Genomic DNA, 17,172 nt, shown 5'->3' with positions numbered 1-17,172 from the left:
GCCAGCTGCTCAGTCAGTGTTGTTAGCCAGCTAATTAGAGATTGATTTCCTCCCTCACTGCTGATTTATCTCACCCACCTGGTCCATTTGCCACTTGGAAAAGGTGCGGCAGCTCAGCTGCCAGAGGCCCTGCCTGTTGTGTAGAGTCAGGGTGGGACTGGGGGGCATGTGCAGGCTGAGGGAAGGCACAGGCCTCTGGGAGGAGACCAGGATGGACGAGGTGTCTCTTGTTATTCTCTGCTGCAGTCACTTTCCTACAGTGTGTGTCTGAAGTCCTGACCGCAAGTGTCACCTTGCACTCTGGGTTCCTCTGATGGTGGTGGTGGTGCTGGTGGTGGCATGTATGTGCTTCTATTTCTCATGAGCTCACTTAGCTCTAGAAAGAGACGTATTTCAAGGTTTTTCTTTATTTAGTTATTTTAAAAAATACAGCATGGTTCCATGCACCAGTGTAGCCTGTATATATGTATATATATAGTCATTATTAGTCGAGCAGTTACTACAATGATAGGAAACAGATGGTTACAGGAATTTCTTGATCCAACTAAAATACCCGAAATAAAATTGTTAACCTAAATAGTAACCTGCTAATTATGCAAATACCCTTATTCTATATGTCTGTGAGAGCTAGAAGTGTGTTAAGTATTATTAGTATAAAAACTATAAAAAACCTAGTTATTAGTTAAAGATTAAAAGTCAGTGTTATCTACAATCCCCTGAATTGAGGGGCCTTGCCCACAGCAGGAGCCTTGGTCCATGACAGAGGGTGAATTGGAGAATTTGCCTCCTTTCTCCTCTCCCCTCTCCTGTTGAGTGATGCCCTTTCCCCAAGACGTGTCTGCAGTGGAAAGTTCCATATGTGGCTGAAAGTGGAAGAGACACAGGCGACCACAGGACTTGAGCAGGGGCCTTGCCTTCTGCAGGGAGGGGGCCCTGCTGGGGTTCCCTGAGATGTGGCAGCAGTGAGGCGTGAAGACAAACTACACGGCTCTGTTGTGCAGTCATGGGTCACACCTGAAGTGCCACCATGCCAAGAGGTCAAGAGTAGATGGACAGAAAGAAAAAAAGAGCATGACCGAGTGACCAGGAGAGGTGGGGAGGAGTCTTTTGCTCTGGGAACACCTGCCCAGCTTCCCAGGCAAAACTGGAGGGGTGTCATGTCTCAAATTGGGGTCACAGTGACCCCCAGCCCCTTCCGGAGGGAGTGGGTGTGAAGGTGGCCCTCACCCTATGATATGGTGTCACACTTGCTCCCCACTGCTCCTCCAGGGAGAATTCACAGTTGCTTCAGAGTTCAACAAGCCGCTTCCATGACCTTGGCTGGACTTTCAATACACAGTACAGCATAGTTGCAGGCACAGCGGGCCAGCGAGGTCACCTCGGGACCCAAGGCTGGGAGATGTCCAGGGGCCTTTCCTCTCTTGACAGGCCTGGGGAGAGGCTGAGGAATGCGGGGGCACTTGGGAGCGTGTGAGGAGGGTGAGGTGGGACAAGCGTGATGGGTGGTCCCAGTTTCTGGTAGGACAGGGCTACAGAGTGTCTTGCCCCACGGTAATGCTGCCCAGTCTTTTGCCTCCAGGCTGACAGGCACCAGGGCCTCCCCAGCCTCCCCAAGGGGTTCAGGGACCTCAAGGGAAGACCCCCACCCCAACCCCTGCAGCAACTGAGCATAAACGGCTTTGAAGAGCCAGAGAGAATCTTTGAGTTGGACCGGTGATTCCAGGTGACAGGGTTATATGGATGTCTCAACCCAGACAGCATACCAGCCTTGATTTCCCAGCATTTGGGGAGTAGCCATGGCTGAAATATGTTCCTGGACGTTTCAGGAACTTGGCTTTTGCCAACCAAGGTGGTGAAGTCTCTGTGACCTGCGAGGATGGGCTGTTAGGCTGGGACAGTGCTACAGTTGGAGGCCTCAGTGCCTTGTGTCCGACTAGCCTGAGCTGCAAGTGGTCTGGCTCCCAGGCCCAGAGGCCTGTGCCCCCCTAATACACCAGCTCCTCCTGGGGGTCTGAGCCATACAGCTCGGCCAGCATCTTGAACCTGGGTCCCCAGTCATTGAGAAAGTCATAATCAATGTCCGAGTCCGATGAATCCGTGCCCAGGGAGCTGAGGGACTCGGCAATGGACTCGGCGCCCTCGTAGCCGTAGATGTGCAGCGTGTCATAGGGCGGGCCGCCGCCGTCGTGGTCCGCCTCCTCCTTCTTCACCCCGATCATTGCGGCCATCTCCCCGGGCGCATGCGCCCCGGGCGCTTGCCGGGGTGGCTTCTGCACCTGAGCGTAGAGGGACGGCCGCGCGTCCAGCGCCGGGCGCGGGGGCTTGGCCCCGCCGTGGCGCACTGAGTTGAGCACTGACACGTCGTAGCTGGTGGTGTCCATCTCGCCGCCGCCCTCCTCATCGTAGGTGACCAGCTGCTCGTGGATCTCTGGCACGCTCTTGCCGTGGGCGCGGGCCTGCTTCCGGAGCCGCCTCCGCAGAATGATGAGGAGGGTGATCACTGTGGTCAGTGAGCCAGAGCTGGTCAGGCGGGGCGGAGGCTTATGCCCTCCCTTCCACCTCCCCCAGGCCCACCTGCTCCCTCCCCTCCTCCCTGGGCATCCCTGGGCGAGCCCAGCTCCCGGTGGCACGTGGGCCAACACAGAAGCTTTGGTTCCATCTGGTCGCATGGTGGGTCCACCCTCAGCACCCTCACTCCCAGCCCAGAGTCATGTCCATCCCAACCCCACCCCAGGGCATGATCCTTGTTGGTGTCACTGGCCACAGTAGGGTTGGGAGGAGAGGAACACAGTGGACCTTCTCTCAAGTTCATTTTCTCCTGCCACTCTCCTTCCCATCTAACTGCATCCTCAGTTCCTCCCACCTCGTAGCTCTGTGATGAATTCTCTGTCATCTACAAAGGCCAGGAGGCCATAGGTTGGGGCAGAAGAGGGGAAAAGATGGAGTTGGAATTTGGGGTGCAAAGCTTCTGAGCCATGATGACGATGGTGGGTCGTGACGGTGCTGGTGGACGTGGCTCCCGTTGCAGTAGCAGCAGCCACTCTTGAGCACACCTGCTGTGTACATTCTGGCATAGTGGTGGCACGTTTTCACGTTCTTTTACTCAGTTCAGTTCAGTCGCTCAGTCGTGTCTGACTCTGCGACCCCATGAACCGCAGCACACCAGGCCTCCCTGTCCATCACCAAGTCCCGGAGTCCACCCAAACCCATGTCCATCGAGTCGATGGTGCCATCCAACCATCTCATCCGGTATTATTATCCCATTTTACGTAAGTAGACTGATCTCAGAGAAGCTGAGTCCCTTGCCCAGAGTCCCATGATCAGGCAGTGGTGTGATGTTGGCCCTGCCCAGAGCTCTGAGGGGTGCGACTGCATAAGGGTTGCCAGCCCTAGGAGGGGTAGCCCACATGGGGCAGAGAGCTCCTGGAAGCAGGCCCAGAACTTCCCTAGACTCTGTCCTTCTAGCCTGGAGTTACTTAACCGACTGTTAATAGGCAAGCCAGGGTGGCCCTCTGAGTCTGCTTCCTTGTCTGTAAAATGGAAGTGATGACTCCTCTGCCGTTTACATCTGATAAGGTGCAAGGTTAAGTGCAATTCTATGAGTGGTGGGGATGCCAGTATCATCACTGTTACAGATTTGTATTGAGAGGGGACTCTCAGTCTGGACTCTTGGCCACAGCAGGGGGGCTCTGCCAGGGGGCCTCTCAGGGGAGCCACTGGCAGGAAAGGCCTGGAGCCTCACTGTGTCCCCAGTCCTGTCACTGTAGTGCGCAGGGTGACCTCTGACCACTCATGGGCTTCCTTTGGACGGCTGGCTCCTGCCCCACGTAAAGAGCAGGAGGAGCCCCGGCCATCTGCCGGTGGGCGTTGGTGGATGAACATGACTGAGCGCTGCCGCCCAGTCCCCGGGGAGGAGAAGCTCCAGTGGCCCATGGTGGCAACTTGTGTGACAACTTGCCCTTCACCAGCTGCCTCCTTTCCCTGTCAAAACTCCCACTCTTCCTTCTGGGCCTTCCTGGGACCACTTCTCAAATAAATCATGTGTACCCCAATCCTTTTCCCAGGGTCTACTTCCTGGAGACCGTACACTGAGGCTAGGTCTAAAATGCCTGTAAAATTTCTGAGGCCCAAACAAGGGGAAAAAAAAAGAAAAAGAGAGAGAGATCAAGGCTGGAGGAATCCTAAAAAAAGAAAGAAAGCGCCCCCTGGTGATAATTTAAACAAGAAAATTTACACTTTCCATTTCTCTCCGAAAGAGAGACTGGATCCTCTTTTTTTCAAAAGAGATTTTATATAAATAAGTGCCTGGAACAGTGCCTGGCACACAGTTAGTGCTCAAAATATGTCGGTTGAATGAATGAATGTTATATAAAGTATTTTAAACTGGGGAAGGGGTCTTGAGCTGCGCTTCCTCCTCCCGTCATCCACTTCCACCCTTCTGCACCCAGGGAGGTGGACCTTACCCCAGCATGGGCCGCACTTTGGGCTGAAAGCAGCGGGGCTGGGCCTGGATCCCCGGCCGCCTCCTCCTCCCCTGCAGTCCCCTCGCCATCCCTTCCCATCCTTCTGGGCACTGACCTGTGATGGTGAGGATGCAGAGGAAGATGGCTACCAGCGCCTGGATGCTGATGCCCACCTGGGCGGCCACCTCCTCGCACAGGGTGAACTCGCCGTGCTCGTTGCACTTGCACACGGTCACGTGCAGCATGCTGGTGCCCGTGAGGCTTGGCCTCCCGTTGTCCGAGATGAGCACGGGCAGGTGGTGGACCTTGGCGCGCTCCCGGTCAAAATACCCGTACTTGACTATGATGTTGGCCGTGTTATCTGGAAACACCAAGGCCTCGGAGTCAGGCGCTGCTGTCTGGAGTGCCCATTCTCTCGTCACCACCGACAGTGGGGCCCGCCTCCTCCAGGAAGCCCTCGTAACTGTACCCGCTCATATGCTGCCTGGGCCATGTGTCTGCCCTTTATACCCCTGCCTCGTGTTTTAGCCGTTGTGGGCAGGTCTGTTCCTCCAGAGAGGGGATGTTTTGGGCAGCTGCTTCGATTTGGCCTCTAAGAAGGATTTGGCCAGTACTTAAAATCATTGCTTTTTTGTTTCTATGGGTAACTGAAATACCTGACCCCTAACCCTACTTCAGTAAGAGGGAACTCTCAGTTAATTAATGCATTGTTTCATGCTTTTATGAACAATCGGGGGAAAACAAAATTGAAAAAGTCTCTTAGCATCAGGCTAACTTCTAAGGCTGTTTCTGCTGTCCCTGAAAATGCATTAGAAGGTAAGAACAACGCACAGGTCCCCTGGGGCACTGAGGGAATGATTCCAGTGTAATTGAGGATTCCCTGGGCAGGTTGGAATTGGGACTGTGCTTTGGTCCAAATATTGGCTCTCCCTCTCAGCTCCAATCAGTCCATGTACAGAATTCCCCAGGGAGATTTTTGAACATGTTGCTTTTCAGACCCCACCCCTACCCACCTCCCCTCTACTCCTCCTTCCTTCTTTTCCCCTCTCTCCTTTCCTGAATTTCTGTTTCAGTGGCTCTGGGCAGAGGCCAGAAAAATGTGTCTTTTACTGGCTTCTGGGAGGTTGTGATGGTCAAAGTTGCAGGGACTCCCTACTCCAGGTTTTATGTAGCTACATGGGCGGGGTTGGCACACTCAGGAAGCCAAAAGCAAAGGAGGCTGTCTTATAGATTTTAAATGGAAGCCAATTATGTTTCATTATTAAGTAGCCATATCTATTGTAATAGAAAATAATAACAGTATGGCCACTGAGACTGTATGAGAGAAATGAGAGATTTCTCGCTATACTCATTTAATATTGTAGCGGGACATTCATGTTATAAGTGAGTCTGAGGCCAACGAGCTTATCTCCTGATCACATATTGGGGGGGGTCTTTGGGGGTGACACTTAAGCTTTTTACTCCATTGCTGACCTCTTGTGAGGTAGGTTTGAAGCAGGCACTGGGGATGGTTGTGACAGGTATTTTTCCCACATTATTTACTACCGAAGACAGCGGAGTGTTGAATGGTGTGGCACTGACTGTCAGCATGTCCTGGCCACCATCCCCATCTCTCAAGAAGGAGTGTGTGGCTGGCCCCCTGGGTCTCCCCCTCACTCTCAGGAATCCCAGTCCCTGACCTTCCTCAGAGGTGGCAGTGGCTGTGTCTATGGTGGGAGCCTCACCAACCACCACGTTGCCGGTTAGGGATGGGCAGGGATTCCTCCCCATTCTGGAGAAAGGATTGCTCTCTTTAGACCCAAGGGGGATTTTCTAGGTTTTTTTTTTTTTCTGAGGAAGGTGCAGAGAGCATGGAAGCCTGTCTGTTTTTGGCTGGAATCCAGCCAACTCAGCCTTATCACTCCAGGGAGCACATACTCATCAGAAGCTCTGATTGGCCACTGCTGACATCGCAGGACTCTGGGATGTGACTGGTGGACCAGATCCCGTCCTGAGGATACCTGGTGTTAAGTGATCATTGCGGCCAAATCAAAACACTGTATTCTTGGCATTTTGGTTTCAAATGTCCCATTTTGGCTTTTTGGGAGCAACCTCAAAGTTCCGTGTCATAGAGTAATTTGCAGTTGTATTGACCACAGAGGTCCCATGGGAAGGAGTCCCTTAGTTTGTGAACCAGGCTCTCTACACCCCATGTCTATTCTGTGCCTATTCAGTGACCTGGGCATCTTAAGGGAAAAGGCAAGGCCATGTGGAGTTGGCAGCGTGGCCAGGGTGGCTCTGACAATTGCACGGACCAACAAGGTATGTGGTGGGAATTGTATACAATATCTTGGAACTTGATAGCCCCAGGGAGGGCACCTGATTCATTGGCTTGTCTGTAACCGTGGCATCTCAAGACTCAAATAACTCCATCCCTGACCGCCACCTCCCCCCAACCCCGCCCACTCCAAGAGCCAGGCTGACTGCTTCAAGGCGCACCGTGATTATCAATGAGGGTGAAGTTGCTGTCCTCAGTGCTCAGGGAGAACTTGAACTTCACATCTCGTGGTGTTATATCCTTATCTGTTGCTGAGATTTGCACGACCAGCTGGAGGGTGGAAGATGGGGGATGGTCAGTGGTGGTGTTGAGCTGGCTGGGGTTTCAGTGATGGTGAGGGACTTTGGATTTAGATCTGACTGTGGCTGCCTCTCACCTGTAACACTAATCTCAATGGTCTCCAAAAAGTCACTCTTTCTACCACCCGCCTCCCCACCAATCTGCTCACTACACATTGTTTCTCTGAGCCTCAGTTTCACCATCTGTAGGGGGAATGTCATCTTTCCTCAAGGCTGTTCTACAGGTTACATTAAGCTCATGAAGCGCCAGCTGACTGTGAGCAGGAGGTGCTGCCCCTTTGGTCTGACCCAGGCAGGCGCTGCCTCGCCCTCCCGCCTGAGCCAGACTCACCGTGCCCTGGGGGGCGTTCTCACACACTTTCGGCTCATAGGGCTTGGCGAACTCTGGGGCGTTGTCATTCTCATCCATAACTTCAACGTAGACCTGCACAATGGATTCTTTGCCCGTGGGAGTCCCTGCAGGAGAAAGGCCTTGTCACTACAGTGGACTTAGCAGATGTCAGCCCTGAGATTAGAAGGTGTATTGGTGGGAGTCCTGGAGGGGTGCTCTTTTTTCTGGAAGAGGGGGCTGTGGACATTTAGAAGGAAGGCCAGGGATGGTGTTCTGGATGAAAGGAGCAGAAGAGGAAGCGGGGTAAAGCCTCATGCATAAGGATATTTGCTAGAGAATTACTTGTAAGAATCAAAAAGAGAAACAACATAAATGTATTTTTAAAGGTTTTAATTAAATCAATTAAGTAATTATTAAGTCAATGCAGTAATTTAAGTAATCAAACCGATTTAAATAAATTAACTATGGAATAATTGAAAAGGTAAACAGGCTGTGTGAAATTGCTTTAATAAACCGGACCAGTTTAAAAGAATGGACCATGTGGCTGTTTGCAATGCCCATGTAAATTACATTTTAAAAGTTATAATCTCTTTAATAAAGACATTTTAGTACCACGAGAAAACAATTCTGGAATAAGGTTAAGTAAAAATTCAAGGTATTATGATTTCACTTGTATAAAATGACAGATAGAAAAAGGACCGGAGGAAACACACTAGAGTGCTAACGGTAATTATTGCTGTATGGTGGGGTTATGGCGGGGGGATACTTTGCTTCTTCTTTGTTGCATGTTAAAATGCACAGTAAGCTATTACTAAAAGATTTAAAAATTGTACGAGTGATGGGGAAGAAAGGGGCAAAGATTGATCTGGAAAACACTCAGAAGTCTATTGAAGTTGGCCTGGCTGCCATGTGGGGGACATGCTGCCTGCAGGAGGCAGGGACCCTCCTGGGTAGCTACCAGTGGGACTTTGGCCAAATCACCCATTTTCTGGGCCCCATTGGTCTCTGGGAAGGGTGGGGAGTGTTGATCCTTCTCCTGGAGAGCAGTTGTTTTTCTCATATAGTATAAGAATGCAAAGCTCCAACACCTGCCTTTCCCTCTGGCAACAGTTACCCTACTTTCTGGAGACTCTAACAATCTTAGAGTTGGCAAGTGCTTCAGATTTTGAATTCAGCCCACTAACTGGCACATAAACAGTCTCCAAAGCAGCCTTTCCCAAATGTCCATGATGATAAAAATCACACGGCACTTGGTCAGTGCGCATTCCCTGCTGTTTCTGACTCTCTGGACTAAGACCTCCAGAGAGGCATCTGAGAAGCTCTGTGTTTAAGAGGTGACTCATGTGATGCCCATCACAGGGACATACGGCAGCCTGTTTTGGAACAGTGCTTCTTAAACTGTAGTGTGCATGAGATTCTGACTCAGTGTGGGGTTGGGGCCTGCCGTTTTGCCTTCTAACACAGTCTCTGGTGACGTGGATACAGCTGGCCCATCTACACTTGGGGATGGAGGCACTGTAGCATCCCAGCCAAGTGGTGCATCATCAGTGCTTCTAGTACCTCTGGGGGCCTCAGATGACAGCCTATGCCAATTTTAAAAGAATGAGGAAAAGAGAAGAGCCCAGGTCCTCTGGCAAAAGGGGCCACTCACCACTAGGATCCACCTCTTTTGCCTCCACTGTCAGGTTGTACCAAGGGTACACTTCTCTGTCCAGTTCTTTGTCGTTGTAAATATCCCCTTTCTTGGTTATTCCGAAGAACTGGCCCTTGTCACTGGTCCTGCGGATGGAGTACCTGTCCAGGGGAAAGAGTTTCCAGGGATTTCATGGCTTTCCATTGTTCTTTGTGGAGTCCAGACTGCCCAGAAGGACAGACAGATCCCTTAAGATCTGTCCCTTGCATCATCCCCAACCCTTCTCTCACTGCTCATTGCACCTGACCATGCAGAGAGAGTCAGAGTGGTAAGATCATCTCTTTGATCTTAGCACTGTTGCGATCACTGGGATGAGGGTGGACCCTGAGACTCCATCAGCAGTATCTTCAGAGTCGAGGCAGGTGGCACTGTAGCCAGCTTTACTTCAGCTTGAATTGGATTTTGTGATTAATGAAAAAATAGTTGAGTAAGAGCCAGGAAGAAATAAAAAAAGGAACCAGAAGAGATAAGAAGTGATGAAAAGGAAATTAAATTTGTGAAGTAAAAATTGAAAAGTTCTTAAGAAAAAAGGCATGAAAAGAAGAGATGAAAAAAATCCATAATGTTCCAGATACATTTTTTCTAATAGCAAGGAGAATTGATGCTTTTGAACTGTGGTGTTGGAGAAGACTCTTGAGAGTCCCTTGGACTGCAAGGAGATCCAACCAGTCCATTCTAAAGGAGATCAGCCCTGGGATTTCTTTGGAGGGAATGATGCTGAAGTTGAAACTCCAGTACTTTGGCCACCTGATGCGAAGAGTTGACTCATTGGAAAAGACTCTGATGCTGGGAGGGATTGTGGGCAGGAGGAGAAGGGGACGACAGAGGATGAGATGGCTGGATGGCATCGCTGACTCGATGGATGTGAGTCTGAGTGAACTCCGGGAGTTGGTGATGGATAGGGAGGCCTGGCGTGCTGCGATTCATGGGGTTGCAAAGAGTCAGACACGACTGAGCGACTGAACTGAACTGAACTGAATACCAAAGAAAACTCCAGAAGAAAGAGAACAGAAGAAATAACAAACGATGTAATAAAAGAAACCGTCTTGATCTGAAGAAAGACCCAAGTTTATATATTGAAAGAGGTCATTGATATCAGGCATAGTGGAAAAAAGATCAATATTTAGCTATATTCTGATGATACATTGGAATTTCAGGGATATGTAAAGAAATGAAGAGAGTCCACACAGGAAAAATACATCCTTATAAAGAAAGAGAAATCAGACTTAATCATAGACATTCACACAATGTTAAGTGCTAGAACACGTTGATAATATTTTTGATCTGTAAATATGAAAGAACTCAGGAAGTATATCACCCACAAGATGGGTCCTGAAAAACTTTTTGTGAAAACTCACTTCATCTAAGAAATGTCTCAAAACAAAGTAAAAAATCTGGCTTGGGAGGAATTAAATGGAAATTGTTGATTTCTTTATCATATATAGGAAAGCAGTGGAGGTGGTGGTGGTGTGTGTGTATGAGAGAGAGAGATTTATAAGTAGAAAATATTGGTCCAGGAAACCAGGTTAAGTTTTACAGACAGAAATAAATGTCACTGGCAGAAGTAAAAATGCATATATTCCATCCAAATACCTAGGAGAATAAATATGAAAAAAATAGACTACAACAAAGATGGGGAAGAGAAAAAGTCATTAGTTTTGAGAAATAGCCAGTGTAAAACAGGCTAAAAGAAATAAGATCAAACTCATCTGGAAATGGCAACCCACTCCAGTATTCTTGCCTGGAGAATCCCAGGGACGGGGGAGCCTGGTGGGCTGCAGTCTATGGAGTCGCACAGAGTCGGACACCACTGAAGCGACTTAGCAGCAGCAGCAGCAGCATTTATGATGAAAAATGTAAATAGGTTAAACATGACACCTCTCAGTTTTGATTGAAAAGCAAAGCCATCTGCATTCCAGTTTCAGGAGACAGCTTAAATGCCGAATGACCTAGAAATATTAAAAGTAAAGATTGGGCTTGATGGCTCAGTGGTAGAGAATCTGCCTGCTAATGTAAGAGATGTGGGTTTGATCTCTGGTCTGGAAAGACCCTACATGCTGCAAAACAGCTAAGCCCATGTGCCACAGCTCTGAGCCTGTGCTCTAGGGCTTGGGAACTGTGACTGCTGACCCCGCAAGCTCTAGAGCTGGTGCTCTGCACGCAGCCAGGGAAACCACTGCACTGAGAGGCCCACACACAGCAGCCAGAGAGAAGCCCCTGCTTGCCACAACTAGAGAAACCGTGTGCGGCAGCGAGCACGCAGCACAGCCAGATAAATAATAAAATTACCTGTGAAAAGAGCAAAGGTCGGAACATTTCAGGCGAACATCAGTGACATGAAAGCGGGACTGACCCTACATCAGGCAACATGGAGTGGAGGGCAGAATATTTAAGCAGGACAAACTGGGTAGTGCCATAAGGATGAAAGAGACAAGTCATAATGAAGGTAAAAGAATTATAAACCATTGTTAACAGAATAGAAAAATTTAAAATACATAAAGCAAAAGCTTAGATATCACAGAGGAAGGTGGACAAAAGGACAGTCGTGTTACACCACAGAACACATTAAAACCAAAACACGCCCTACCGCTTGTAAATGAAAAAAAAGTCTCTTAAATAAACCATTGGATCAGTGAAGAAATAAAAATGATGATTACAGACTATTTAAAATAGAATGGCTATGAAAACAGTCATCCCCAAACTTATGAGATGTGGTCAAAAAGGAGGGATGCATTTGTCCTTAATAGAGCGTTAACTCTCCCCAAACTGATATGCAAACACAGTTCTTATTAGAATGTTAATGCTTTTTATAAAACTCAAGAGTTTTATGGTTCACAAGAAAGAATGGATGTTTGAAAATGCATTAAAGTTATATAAAGTGAAAAAATACCTGGGGGAGGGACTTGCCTTATACATACCAAGTTTTAGTATAAAGCTGCTACAATAAAACAGAATGGCTTTGCTACAGAACAAAGGATTCAAAAATAGATTCAGGGATATACAGGAACTCAGTCTGTAACAAAGGTAGAAAATGATGACTTATTTGATTAATGCTGCTGGCACAGTTGGGTACCAGCTCTGGAATAAAACGAGACTGCGTGAACTTCATACTCTCAAATGTTGTGTGGCCCTAGAAAGCATGGGCTGGAACTATATCTTTTGTCACAGAGGGTAGAGGTGCCTAGTTGAGATGGAGGAACAAGTAGTGATGAAACGGTCATGATTGTTGTTTAGTTGCTAATTCACATCCAACTCTTGGCGCTATGGACTATAGCCCACCAAACTCCTCTGTCCATGGGATTCCCCAGGCAAGAATACTGGAGTGGGCTGCTGTTTCCTTCTCCAGGGGATCTTCCCAACCCAGGGATTGAACTTCTGTCTCCTGCATTAGAAGGCAGATTCTTTACCCCTGAGAAACTAGGGAAGCTAAAATGGGCATACTGTGATCCAGAAAAAATTTAAAACCATCAGATCCCTGAAACAAATGACAAATCCACCATAAATGTCTGTAGGTGTTTGTGTGGTCATGAAGAAAGGCGTGGTAGGATCACAGCACACCATGAATGCGAGTTGTCTGGAAGTCAGGGTTACTGACGCTTTCTTTGTAGGTCTTTGTGTTGTTTCAGTGTGTGAAATAAACTTTTCCCTTTTGTGGTTTTGGGAAGACACATGAATGAAACATATTTAGTGAAGAGATTTCACATATGTCAAGTTGGTTGTGCTGTTGACCATCGGATCTCCCTAGATGGGACCTGTGGGAACCTGTACCTCCCCTTCAAGCTAGAGCAGACAGTGGGCAGCTGTAATGGCCAGGACCATGCTAGGTGGGTACCTGGGCAGGACAAGATTATACCTGGCCACGTGGGTTAGTGGAAGAGCTCGGGCTTCTTGTCCTGCCACTGCCCAAGCCCAGCGTCCATGCTGGGAGCAGCCAGTTTCCCCCTTGGCATCCTGGGCTCAGCCCAGCTGATGTAGGAGCCTCAGTGCCAGGGTGTGGCCATGATCATCCCCGTCCTCACGACCTCCACCCCCTTACCTGATGTCCCGCTGAGCAGCGTCAGGGTCCTTGGCCAGCACTGAGCCAATCAGAGGCTTCTTCTGGTTCTCCTGCAGCTGGAAGTGGTAGAAAGGCTGCTGGAAGATGGGGGGCTCGTCCACATCTGTGATGTTGATAATGACACGGGCGATGTTCTTGGGGGAGGTGCTGCCCAGGTAGCGGAGGTCAATGGTGGGGTCTGTGGCCTCGATGGTGAAGCTGTATTGCGGGATGCGTTCATAGTCCAGGGGCTGTGGGAGGAAAGTGTGGTGAGCTCCTGCTCTGAACCAGGCCCTGCACGGTAGTGCTGGGACGACACCTGTTGCACAGATGAGGGGCCTGTGGCCTGGCTATCTTCACCTTCGTCCTGACCTTGGCTCTATTCTGAGAACTGGAGACACCAAGCAGATCAGCCATACTCTTGCTATAAGGGGAGCACAGACTAGTGGTTCTTCCCACAGCTCCTCAAAGCCGTGCCTTTTCTGTGTGCCTTTGCTCAAGTCTCTTGCCTGCTTGCCACACTCCTCCTCACCCCATCAAGGAGCCTGTCCAAACGTAACCAGATGTGCTCACTGAGCCTGTTCCTGCCCCTCCTGACAATAGTTTCGTTCCTGCCTGGGTCCCCTTTGGTGCGTGTGTGTGTCCTCCCTACTGGCCGAGAGCGTTGGTACCATGGGGGCTGTTCGACTCCCCTGGGTATATCCAGTTCCCAGCACAGGGCTGGATCAGAAAAGGACTCCAGAGAGGTCTGCTGGAGGAGTGGTCTGGCTCAGGTACACAGGTTCGAGTGTCCCCTCTGAGGAGGAGATCCCTGGCCTGGGCCCCCTAGTCCTCGGCGTGGCCATTCTGGAGGCAGTTTGTGCCCCCGGCAGACCTTGTCTCCTCTTCTAGATTCAGCTGGTTTGCCCTCTCTGCAGCAGCCACTGCCAGTGGGCACCCCATCCCCATGGTATTCACTGTGTCCTTACACACTGACAGCTTTTGGCTGCAAGCACCTGTACTCTACCAGGGCTGTCCTCGCCAGCGCCCAGGGCAGATCAGAAAGTGCCAGGAAGTGGGCCCCCAGGAGCCCTCAGGCAGCCCACAACTGCTGCGACTCAGAAGCATGTTCCGCATAGTTGCCTAGATGTCCCCAGTGGGACCGTTTCCCACTCACCCACAGTGATCACCTGCTCACTAAGGAGCCTGTCTTAACTCTCCTCCCTTTTACATCTCACTGCTCCTGGGGGCTTCCTGAGATCACCCCCCAAATGAGCTGTATACACCTAAGTCCTTGCCTCAAGGTCTGGTTCTGGGGTAGCCCAGCCCAAGGGACTGACCCTTCTTTCGTGGCTCCACGTCCCAGCTCCAGGGTCACAGGATCCACGAGCACGTGGCCTGCTCCACGCTGGCCCAAACGTGGACCTTTGGTGGCCTCTGACCCAGGAGCAGCCCCTGGCTGAGTCCTGAGCATGCCAGGGCCCCCAGTCCCCCATCTGATGCCACAGCTGCAGGCCTGCGAACCTTTATGGGCTTGATGATGCCCTCGTTGTGGGTGGGGTCCGTCTCGATGGTGAAGGTGTCCCTGTACTCGCCCTGCACGAAGCTGTACTTGGTCTTCCGGTTTTGGGGCTCATCTGGGTCCTCAACAAACAGAGAGCCCAGGGGGCTGCCCACGCGGATGTCTTCTGGCACAGAAAATGTGTACCTGGCTGATGCAGAAGGGGTGCCCCAAAGGGCATGGGGTTAATGAGGTAGACAAGGTAATTGTCGCATATACTATCCCAGTATGTTCTGATACAAGCAACAGGCACAATAAAGTAGCAGAAGCAGTAGTAGTAATTCCTCTGGAATTTTGGGTCTCAAGGCACAGAGGTTCCACTCATCTGTCCTTTCATCCCTTCATCCATCTGACAAGTAGTTATCAAGCACCCCCTGTATGTCAGGCACTTTGCTGGGGGATCTGTCAACTGCCAAGAGGAGAAGCCCTGCCTTTGAGGAGCTTTCACCATTCACAGTGAGGTCATTTCAGGGCACGCTGGCCTGTCCTTGCAGTGGCTGAGCCTCTGAGTGGCATCAGCCTTGGAGGTGCAGGTGATGAGCCTATCTGACCTCCTCCCCACCCAGCGCGTGTGAAGAGCTCCTGTTGGACATTTTCCTGTGGGGAGAGTCAGTCTGTGGGTGGGTCAGGGCCCAGCCCTGGCTCTGGCGCTCTGCTGAACCCTGGCTCCCCAGCTCGTGGGTTTTCCCAAGCTCATGGAAACTGGGTGAAACTGGTCCTGTCTGTTAGTGGGACTCTGGGCATGTGGGACACAACAGAGAGTATGATCTGCTGCTGGCCCAAGAGGGCGCCCTGGCAGGCCAGGTGTGCAGCCTTGGGAGTATGTGCAGAGACGGGGAGCGCCGGGAAGCCATCTCTGATGTAGGCTCACTCTGGGGTGGAGGGAGAGGTGGATGGATGCCAGGCTCCTCCCTGAGAGCACCGCCCCCACCAGGGCCCAGGGAGAGGGGCTCACACTGGGTGAAGATGGGGAAGTTGTCGTTGACGTCCTGCAGAGTGATGAACACAGTGGCTGTGCCTGACTCCCCCCGGCGGCCCTGGGCGTCTTCTGCTTCCACCACAACCTCGTACTTATCCTGCGTCTCTCGGTCCAGGTGTTTGTTCATGGTGACAATGAGTCCTGCAAAATGTGTCCTGTCAGGAACCATGCTACCTGAGGAACTTTTAAAGAATATGGATGCCCAGACGCTACCCAGAGAGCCGTGACTTCAGAGCTCCTGGGTGACGTCCCTGTGCAGCCAGGGCCAAGAGCCAGGGGACATCCACCACCCATCTCCACGCCCTGCACTGTCAGGCCAAAGCCACACAAACACTTTTGTCCACTGTGGGCCGAGAAAGAGCCTGAGGCCACATCTAGGCTCAGAGTGAGCAAAGTGCTGTGATGGGTTATGCCTCAGTGCAGCATAGGTTGTGTATTCGCCATTGTTCTGAATGGTGGCATGCCCCAGGCCTGACCACTTGGACTTTTGTCTTTCTCCAAAGACTCAGTCCTTACAGTTTTTTTAGGTCACATGTGATAGCTAATGACAACGAGCCACATGCTCTTTATACGTCATCTAATTCAGACTTCACAGCTCCTGTATGGGGTGCGTGCATATAACCTTCCCCATTTTCACCATGAGGACTCGCCAGTGCTCAGAGGTTGGTTGATTTGCCCAAGGTCTTTAGAAGTGGTGAGCAGCAGAGATGGGGTTGGAAACCAGATCTGTGTGGTTCCATAGCCAGAGCTGCTAACTAGCCTTCTCGTCTGCCTCTCGTGTCACTGCTTGGGTGGATTTTTGTCCCCTGGACTTGAGTTTACATCCTGGGCACCTGTCTGCCTCCTCCTGCCCTCACCAGCCCCCTTGTCTTGACGCGTGGTACCGACCGCCTCCACAGGACACTGCGAGTCAGTGTTTGGTGACATCTGTCAGACTGGGCTTCCCTCTGTGCCTACACCTCCACCCGCTCCAAGCCAGTGCTGCCCAGGGGGGTTAGTCACACGGACCAGGGCCACGGATGTCGAAACTGTCTTTTCCCTTTGTGAGCTGGTACACGACAGAAGCGTGGTCTGCCACTGTGGGGTCATCTGCATCCACTGCTGTGACCTGGATGACCGAGGTCCCTGCCGGGAGAGAATCCAGGGTTACTGCCTTGTGACCACCAGCCCCTCACCCCATTCCCAGATGAGGGCAGATGGGGCTCAGGCTGTCCCCTGAACCCCCTCTCCCGGGTCCTGTTTTCTGAGGAGCCTGCCTGGCGCTGAAGTGCTGACAGTGGCGGAGGCCCAGCCAGTCAAACATGTAGGGTGAAGAGAGCAGTGGTTTTCTTTTATGGGGGAAATGAGGGGAGGGGTGAGTGTCTGCAGTCATGGAGAGAAACAGAGGAAGAGCTGCTCTATTTTTGCTCCTGGAAGCATGAGAACAAGAGAATAGGAAGGGTCCCAAAAGACTGGGTGTCGCATGTCTTTCCCCTTGAACTCCAGGCTCCCCAGGCTTAACAAGAAGGTCTGGT

General features: G+C 50.8%; 1 protein-coding gene across 2 annotated transcripts in view; it reads right to left on the bottom strand.

The window, feature by feature from the left end:
• Positions 1 to 389: 389 nt before the first annotated feature.
• The window catches only part of CDH5 (cadherin 5), a 37,493-nt gene continuing 20,710 nt past the window's right edge, over positions 390 to 17,172 (bottom strand). For both annotated transcript variants that reach the window (XM_027978028.2, XM_042231748.2), the window contains exons 4-12: positions 16,667 to 16,783; positions 15,635 to 15,799; positions 14,643 to 14,830; positions 13,140 to 13,390; positions 9,062 to 9,204; positions 7,411 to 7,535; positions 6,942 to 7,050; positions 4,579 to 4,824; positions 390 to 2,500 (exon numbers count right to left, since the gene is read on the bottom strand). In XM_027978028.2, coding sequence (XP_027833829.2) covers positions 1,986 to 2,500; positions 4,579 to 4,824; positions 6,942 to 7,050; positions 7,411 to 7,535; positions 9,062 to 9,204; positions 13,140 to 13,390; positions 14,643 to 14,830; positions 15,635 to 15,799; positions 16,667 to 16,783 — 1,859 coding nt within the window. In that variant the 3' untranslated portion in view covers positions 390 to 1,985. The remainder of the gene's footprint in view (positions 2,501 to 4,578; positions 4,825 to 6,941; positions 7,051 to 7,410; positions 7,536 to 9,061; positions 9,205 to 13,139; positions 13,391 to 14,642; positions 14,831 to 15,634; positions 15,800 to 16,666; positions 16,784 to 17,172) is intronic.

This window comes from Ovis aries, chromosome 14 (genome assembly GCF_016772045.2).
Source record: "Ovis aries strain OAR_USU_Benz2616 breed Rambouillet chromosome 14, ARS-UI_Ramb_v3.0, whole genome shotgun sequence".
NCBI classification, from domain to species: domain Eukaryota; kingdom Metazoa; phylum Chordata; class Mammalia; order Artiodactyla; family Bovidae; genus Ovis; species Ovis aries.
This window is presented reverse-complemented; position numbering and strand designations above follow the sequence as displayed.